General features: G+C 28.0%; 1 protein-coding gene across 1 annotated transcript; it reads left to right on the forward strand.

The window, feature by feature from the left end:
* Window positions 1-6,703: 6,703 nt before the first annotated feature.
* Window positions 6,704-8,843, forward strand: LOC120088947 (putative N-acetyltransferase HLS1-like). Its single transcript, XM_039046386.2, has 3 exons — window positions 6,704-6,939; window positions 7,032-7,306; window positions 7,933-8,843. Exons 1-3 carry the CDS (start codon window positions 6,769-6,771, stop codon window positions 8,708-8,710), a joined length of 1,224 nt encoding a protein of 407 aa, XP_038902314.2. The 5' UTR covers window positions 6,704-6,768; the 3' UTR covers window positions 8,711-8,843.
* Window positions 8,844-9,681: the final 838 nt, after the last annotated feature.

Here is a 9,681-nt window from a genome sequence, read left to right on the forward strand (position 1 = left end):
TATGGTGAATGAATAAAAAAGAAAAGTCAAGGTATAAAAGGAAAGAGCGAGAGATTTGTCTAGTAAAATCACTTATAAATATATCGAAGATTTAAAAAAAAAATTTATCAACATTTAATAAAAAAAAACAAACAATTTTATTAAAAATCTATCTTTTCAATAAATAAAATATCAACCTAGCTTAATGTTAGAACATACTTTGAAGCTAGTTGTTCACTATTTAATTCGGAAAAAAAAATACAAATCCAAAATCACTTTTTAAACAAAATTCATTCTCTATCATCTACGTTGGTAAAAGCAGTCAAATTAAAACCCCAAACTAACCTAATTTTTAAAATACAAATTCAAGTGATTTGTTCAACATTTAATTTTACAAAAAAAAAAAAAAAAAAAAAACACACACACACACAAATCCAACATCACTTTTAAGCAAACTTCATTCTCCATCATTTATTTTTGTAAAACCAATCAAATAAAAAATCCAACTATCTTTAGAATACGATTTGAAGTGATTTGTTCAATATTAATTTATGCAAAAAAGAAACAAAAATCAAGTCTACGAAGATCCTCAATTCAAACAAATTCCCCAAATTGAAAATAAATCAAAAGTTTCTTTTCTAAGCAAACTTCATTCGATAAAATTTGACCACTTCTCATAAAAATTGTAGGCAATTTCGACTATCCAAATACCTTGGAATGAATATGAAAAACTAAAATTGCAATGAAATTATGAAACTAAATTAAAAGACCACTAATCCTTCATAAATTCAACAAACTTTTTACCAAGAAATTATAGTGAAACAAACTAATTTCATGAGATTATTTAGAAAAACAGTTATGTGTAGATGAATTTTAGAAAAAAAAAGGGGGAAAGGTAAAATGGAAATTCTAAAAAAAAGTAAGGGCAAAATGGGGAGTTAATTCTCCTCATTTTACCCCTTTTAATATAATAGAGATAATTTAACCTAATCAAATATAACTTGCTATGATTTTTAGAAAAATAAAATGTAAATAATATTTTTTTAGAAAAAAAAAAAAACATCATAAAGAAGATTGGAATATGCAAGACATCTAGAGAAAATGCTTGTAAAAATATTTCTAGATATCAAAAGATTAATCATCATCATCAGTAATATATTTGAAAAAACTCACATGCAGTCCAACTACCACCCATGTGTCATATACTACTTTTTATTTTTAAAAAAATAATTTTTAAATTTTTTCTTTGTGGGTAAAGGATAGGAAAGCATTACTCTTCTTTTAATAGTTTGATTGAAATTTATAAGAAGATTTCATATATTTAAATCAATAAGATATATATCACTAGGACATGATGTTTAATAACATGAAATTGAAAAAAAAAAAAATAAATAAATAAAAAGGATGATTCGACCATCAATGAAGTTAGACTTCTTTTCAATGTACATTAAACCAACAAATTATTAATGGAACAATCTCTTTTTTAGAAAAAAGTTACAAAAATAAGATATAATTTCACTTATGAAACAAAATCGCTATAATCATGAAATTGTGTTTTAAAGACATTTAACTTGGTCTAAAACTATCATAATTTTAGCAATATTTAAAAAAAAGAAAAAAGAAAAAAAAGTTATCTCCATGTTGGAGAGGGCCAATGGACGTAGAAAAAATGGTTCTCTTCACTTAGAAAAAAAAAAGAATAATAATAATAATGATAGTGAAATATGAAGGAAGAGAAAAGGGTTATTAGGGTTGGATTCTTTATAGGTCAATTTTTCTAAAAACATATAGGGAGAGGGAAGGGGAGTGGTCCATATAAATCATTTGGAAATATTAGAGAAAAAAAAAATGCCAGGCTGCCATTTTTCACCACCTTATGCCTAAAAATACCTTATTACAATCCCCACATCAATCATTCATCCAGCCAAAACTATCGCTCGACACATTGTACACTCCTTTCTCTTTTCGATCCTCTCTCTTTTAAGATTCATTTACTCGAATATGGTTTAACTCATTACATCATTAATAACCTCTCTTAAAAGTTGTAATAGAGAATAATATCCTATCAAAGGTCAATGCTTTAGTTGCTTTACTTCCTCTCCATGTTTGAACTATTGTAATATCTTTCCTAGTGTAAATCTTCTCTTAAATTATGTTTTTAAACAAGTTTCTAAAATTTTAAATTGGAAAATTATTTACCAAAATGAAAATAGCTCAACTAATATAGTGTTCGTACTATCAACTTCAATGTTAAAGGTTCAATTTTAAAAAAAATAAGTTTGAAGGAGTAAATTACTGAAAGTACATAAACTAAAATAGAATATAACATAAATTACTGAAAGCAAAATTATGTTTTAACTACTCATGTACTATACGATTCAAAATTGATTCCGTTCACTTAATTTGGTGCTTTTGTTTCTCCCTCTTCCTCCCCCAAAAATAAAGCCGAAAGATTTAAATAGAAAAATTTATTCAATGCAGCTTGTTATCTTTTAAACTATTGAACATATGATAAAATTTTAATTTTTAACTTCGTTTCTGTCTCTAACAATATAATACGATTAACTATATTGCACCGACCTCCTTGAATAATTCCTTAGTTAGGATGATATTCAAATCAAGAGGCCACACTTGATTGACACTTGAAAAATCATGTCATCAAATTAAATTCCCAATGTACTAAGGGGAAAATTGCAATTGACATAAAGTTCTTATAGGCATATTATTGCACACCTATTGGCTTTCTTATCATTCACTACCACACGTTTGCCAAAGACATGGTGTGAAAGAGGGTCCCCTAAGATCATTTTTCCACTAAATACATTTTTTTAAAAAAAATAGTTCCTTAGGTAGTGGAACTAAAAAAAAGAAAATAAATATATATATTTTTTTTCTTAAATTTTGGATATGGTTTTCATTTTATCGAAAGTTGTAAAATCTTGCCCTTTTAGTTTTTAAGTTTTGAATTTAATTACAATTTAGAGTATATTTACTTTCTTTTAAATGTAGTCCATCAGGTTATCTATAAAGTTGACTCCATTTTATTATGTTTGTTGTTTACTAGTGTTTTTAATCGCAATGAAATCTGTAACCAACAAACGTTATCTTATTGTAGAGCGGAAGTTCATCAATCCAATTACATTTGATTATTACATGAGATCCATGCCCTCTTGTTACTAACTTTTCATCATTTACCCTTTTTTCATTACGTTTTCCTATGAAAGCAAACAATACTTGTGGATGTTTTTATTATGATTTCATTAATGTGTGCTAAACACAATTAAAAATATCTAATTTCTGTTGCGATTGAGACTCATTACAATTGATACATGAATGTAAACTTACAACAATTTTCATTATAGATTAGTAAACGTGACCTTAGTTTAGGTTTCAAAATATTACAATTTTATTTGAGGCGCAAATTTTGTTTCAATTTGGTCTCTAGATTTCAAACTTACATTTTTAGCTTCGATTTTCGTTAAATATTCACTTTCGTCTTTAGTATTGATATCTGTTAATTAATTAAAAATAATTTAAATTGAATAAGCTTTACTTTATTTTTCATCAAGTTTAAAATTTCACTTCATAATTATTTTAAGTTTAACTAATAAACATTATCTTCAAAATTGAAAGTGAGCATTTAGTGAAAGCTTGAGGTTAAACGTGTAAATCTTGAAACTTTAGAGATCAAATCAAACAAAACTCAAAACCTAAGTAGTAAAAATATAATATTTTAAAACTGTGAGATTAAATTGAAATCAAACTCAAAGTCTGAATAGAAATTAGACTTAAAATATAGGGACTAAAAATGCAATTAAGCATATGGCCTTCATTAACTACCAAATCTCTTTCACTCTCTAAGCCAATGTCTAAATTTATATCTCATAAATGTTCATTTAAAAGCTAAGAAATTATGGAAGAAATGGACCACCCCAAATTAACCATTAATTTAAACCCATTTTGCACTAAAGCCCTTCCTTTTCCATTGCAATGTGAATCAATCAATCCTTGCAAAAAAATAATAATGATAATATTGATTGCCTTGAAATTGGAAACTTTTTGTCATTAATCTGTTTTTTCCCCTTTGTATATATGGAGTTTTTTAAGGTAAGAATTTCTAGTTTTCCTCATTTTTCAAAAGGTAGTAACGAAAAAAAGTACTCATTATGTCTTTGTATTACACCATTTATATATTCTCTCCCTGCCGACTCAATCTTGGTCTCTTTTCCAATTCCATTCTTTCATAATTTATTGGTTTAATTAGGTTTAAAAAATATTACTTTCCATTGATTTTCGATTAATTTCGTCCCTGTAATTTCAAAATGTTGACTAAAATATCATTTTCATCGTTTTTTTATTTTAAATTTCGTTTCATCCTAACTTTCGTATTTTTAAATGTCTAAATTTAATTTAGATATACTTTTAATAAATCTTTAAAATAGATTATGATAACAAAAGATAGATTTAAATAGAAGTTAATCTTATAATTCCTGTTATATAGATTTAGATTTAAAATAGTTTAGCTTTTAATAAAATAGATTATGATAACAAAAGATAGATTTAAATAGAATTTAAATTAGGAAACATTAAAAATGATACTTAAAATGGTATAACTTCATATTACGATTAAATTGTATGTGTAAATATAGATTAGTTAATCTTATAATTCCTGTTATAATTTCAATGTATGTGTAATGTATATTAGTTAATTTCTAGAGCCTATCGAAGGAAAATTGGAAATACGTTTAACTTTATATTACATTTTGAATCTGATAGCAATATGTTTAAACTAATGAAAAAAAAAATGTAGATAAAACTAAATCTGGTAGCAAAAAGCTAAACTAATTGAAAAAGATTAAATAAACCAAATTTAATAATAATGTGCTCAGAAGGTTTGGGAAAAGAATCTCTTTATACTGAATTATGGTACAAATATGCAAGATTCACATATATATTAGAAAGTAGTCAATTACCAATGAAAATCATGACTTCGATTCTCCATGTCCATCGCAGCTGCAGAAGTTCTAATTTATTGTAGTGTCTAACTCATTCTCTCCGATGAAGAAGATTTCATCTTCTTTTGTCGAAAAATGAAGAAAGCTGGTTATAATAAGAAAGAAGAAGAAGATTGAATCTTCATACAAAGACAGATGAAGAGGAAAAAAGGAAAATCGATGGATCGATGGAAGTAAAATCAAAAGATGAGGATGAAAAAAATTGAAATTAAGAAGAAGAAAAAACAAATGTGTAAATTCAATCTTACTTATGTGTTATTAACCAACGCATGATATTTAGATAATAAAATGTAAAATAACTACAAATGTATTTCAAAACCTTATCAATTGTATAATAATATAATATGAGATAAAATGAGATAAAAATATACACTAAAAACTATAAAAAAAAATTGGAAAAATTGAATCTAATAACAATATGAATAAACAAATGAAAAAAAAGAATAAAACATGATAAGTAGGTAAACGAATGACTAGAAAAAAAAATGAAAATAGTTAAATGTAACAAATGAAAAAAGATTTAGATAAAATTGAATCTTGTGGCAAATAATTAAAGAAATAGAAACGTAGTTAGATAAAATCAAATATATAGAAAAAAGATATATACCAAATAGATATTTAGTGAGAAAAATCAGAAAAAATTATATATTTAAATGGAAATATGATAACTCACAGTTTTACAATCTAGGGTTCATTTATTTATTTATTTATTTTAATTATTATTGAAACAATATGTTTAAAATCTAATATCTCAGCAATTACACTGTATCAATAACTACATTTTTACCTCAACTCCAATAATTACTGTGTATTTATAAGAACATGAACCACAAAACCAGCAACTCCATTAAAGACAAAACAAGAATTCAGAAAATATCCCACATGTGATCTACACGTGATTTGCCAAAAATCTTATTATTTTTCAGTTTTGACATTTTTCCAAATGAAACCTAAATCGTACCTACATATTCCAATTACCCTATATCTTTTGGGTTCACCATTCTTGATCGGATCTCAACTTTTTTCTATTGGGCCGAATACTCGTTTAGGCTTTCTAGACTCTGGTAGCATATTAGATATCATGAGATTTCATCTCAAACCATTTGGTAATATGAGAAGTAGACAATCTATCTTAAGAGTGTGAGATAATCTCTTGACTTTTCCAATGTAGAATCCCCAACATTGGAATCCTCAACACTATTAAAAAGTGTGAAGTTTCTTGATTTTCTCAATATGAAATTCTCAACAGTACTTTAGAAAAATAACGATCTTGGTCCATCAATCTTCATTTGTAGCTCTTTTTTTCAAAATTTTACAAGTACAGACCAAAATGGTTATTTTCAACATACAGAGTTTAAAATTTAAAAGTAGATAGACTAAATTGAATATTTTAAAAGCACATAAACTAAATTCTCGGGAATGAAAGTAGTATTTAGAACTTAAACGAATAAACAAGAGGGAGAGAATTTTGTGAGGGCATATGGTTATCCTAACATGGTCTGCCTATAATAAGTAAAAGAAAAGTTAATAAAGGGTAAACCAAAGACAAGGAACACGTTCTATCATTAATCACTTTTTGTCTCGTATTAAACACACCCCTTTCAAAATTTATCCTACCATATTGATGTTGATATTCAATACATATTTACAATATAAACCCTTCCTTCTCTCCCCCACCTTATTATATATAAATAAAATTCCCCCTCTCATTTTTAATCATAAGTTCATTCTAAAACTTTATCTTATAATTTATCTTATATGTTTTTTTAATTTAATGGGGTTTGTTATTCGATGCTACGAAGAAAGTCAATTATCAGATAAAGCTCAAGTTATAGACCTTGAACGAAGATGTCAAATTGGCCAATCAAAACGTGTCTTTCTCTTCACTGACAATTTGGGTGACCCCATTTGTAGAATACGTAATAGTCCCATGTATAAAATGCTGGTAATCTAATTTAATTATGTTTTTTATTAGCTTAATTAATTGTTAATTTGTGAGTTAATTTTTTTTTTTTTTTTTTTTTTGGTATTATTTAGGTTGCTGAGTGGGACAAGGAAGTGGTTGGTGTTATTCAAGGCTCTATAAAAGCGGTTTTTTTGACTGCTCATAAACCGCCACCGCCCGGTTTGGTGGTTAAAGTGGGCTACATTCTTGGCTTGAGAGTGGCGCCACCGTATCCCCGCCGTGGGATTGGCTCCGGCCTCGTCCGTCGTTTGGAAGATTGGTTTGTTTCTAATGATGTTGATTACTGTTGCATGGCCACTGAGAAAGATAATCATGCCTCTCTTAATCTCTTCATCAATAATTTAAGGTATTTTCCATTTTTCATTATTACTTTATTATAATTGTTTTAAAGTTAACAATTACGAGTTGGAAGAGTGGGAGATCGAATCATGATCTTTGAAATGATAATTAATATCATTTACTTGATGTATTATGCTCGGATTAGATATTAATTCTATCTTAAAACGAGTATAATTCAACTATCATATAAGTGAGTTAGTGACTGTGAGGTCCATGGGTCAAATCTCTTTACTCTCAATGTACTAAAAAAGTCAATTTTATGTCTAATTAGTCTTTTTTGGGTTGGCTAGTAGGAGAATCATACTTAGATATAAAATTTAAATTTTACGGGTCAAGATAAACTTCGAGAGTGATTTTTTAAATGGGTTTCAAATTTCAAATTTTTTTATTTTTCAAATTTAAAATCATTTCCAAAATAATGCTTTGATGTTAGTTTGAAGCATCATAAAAGTGATTTTAATCGTTTCAAATAATGTCTCTTATCTTCGTAGTATGAAATGCCATTTTTTTTATTTAATTAACAAGATCACATTTTAAAATTAACATATGATTCATATACAACTCATGCATAATGATAAAACTCGAAAGTTTACGGTCATATCAGAAATTTCTTTAAACATTTTTTCCCAACAGGTACATAAAGTTTAGAACAGGAAGAATCTTAGTAGACCCAGTAAGAAATCGTCCATACAATATCAATTCATCAGAAATCAACATTCAAAAGCTAAAAATAGAAGAAGCAGAAGCAATATACAAAAAACACATGGCCTCAACAGAGTTCTTCCCCAAAGACATAAAAAGCATATTGAAAAACAAGCTGAGCTTAGGGACATGGATGGCAAATTTCAAACAACCGCCATGGTTGTCGCCGTCGACCGCTGTCGGCGGAAACAGGCAGATTACAACGAGCAGCTGGGCCATTGCAAGTCTATGGAATAGTGGGGAAGTTTTCAAGCTAAGGCTAGGAAAAGCACCATTTCCATGGCTTATTTACACAAAGAGTTTAAAAATTATGGATAAAATTTTGCCTTGCTTTAAGCTTGTTTTGGTGCCTGATTTTTTCAAGCCATTTGGGTTTTATTTTGTTTATGGATTGCACCATGAAGGCCCTTTTTCTGAGAGATTGGTTGGAGCTTTGTGCAAATTTGTGCATAATGTGGCATTGAAGAATAATTCAAGGGATAGTTGTAAAGCTATTGTTACAGAGATTGGTGGTGATGAAGATGATGAGCTGAAAATGGAGATTCCTCATTGGAAATTGCTATCATGTTATGAAGATTTTTGGTGCATAAAGTCCTTGAGAAATAATAATATTAGTAATGATAATGATCATGATCATGATCATCATATATTGGAATGGACAAATGCCCCACCTAATAGAACTCTCTTTGTAGACCCAAGAGAAGTATAAAAGAATAAATAGAAAATGGTTGAACCCTTTTTCGACACGTCTCAATCTAATTATTGTTCGTACTTGAGAACAAAGTGAAGAAAGTAGAAGAAAAGTTATTAAGAAAAAGAAGACAACGACTTCTGAACTGAAATAGTTATATTGTAAATTTTTGTCTTTTTGTACGTGGATATATCTGGATTTAACTAGGGTTTGTTCATGACTAAATATGAACGAAAAAATATCAATGTTGTTTTCTATTAATGATATGTACTGTTATTTCAAAATTCAAATAATTAATAATCAAATGATAATGTTTATTAGTTGTTATTCGCCGTGTCTAGATTTTGCATCTTATGATACCGTTTTTTTCGTGTCAGTGAAGAGAAAAAACTTGCCTTCCTAATTTAGGTGCCACCCATCATTTTGCTTTATAAAGATTCAAAGTTGAAAAGCAATGAGAGGAGAGGCATTTGGGGAATATTCTCCTCACATGTGCTATATGCAAAGGCAATAATAAGGGGTGAAAAGAAGAAAGATATATATAAAAATAGAGATTAGGTTAAATATTAAGTGTTGAGCATAAAAAAGGTGAGAGTTTGGAATTATTAGGGTTTAAAGGAAGGCCAGATGGGGGAAGGGGAAAGGGCAAAGAGGGATGAGATTTGAGAAAAAGATAAAGAGGAGAGAGTTTTGGAATATATTATTATTAGGGCTTTTAAAAAAATATACAACCATGGGTGAATTAGGCCAAAGCTTTATTCTTCCTAAAATAGAAATCTGTCTTTGCAATTTATGGACAATGTGAAGTTGATTTGAAGTGTTTTTTTGTCTTATGAATTTTTTGGTGGTTAATTATATACACATACAAAGTTAATTTCCACTTTTTGTGTTAATTTTCAAATGGCTGCTGTTTCACTTCAACTTGTGTTGATAACATTCTTTGGAAACAAACTTCTTCCTTCTTGGACCACTTGAAAGAGAACTAATTC

Source organism: Benincasa hispida, chromosome 10, assembly GCF_027475165.1.
Source record: "Benincasa hispida cultivar pf3 chromosome 10, pf3_genome.v1.1, whole genome shotgun sequence".
In the NCBI taxonomy this organism is placed as follows: domain Eukaryota; kingdom Viridiplantae; phylum Streptophyta; class Magnoliopsida; order Cucurbitales; family Cucurbitaceae; genus Benincasa; species Benincasa hispida.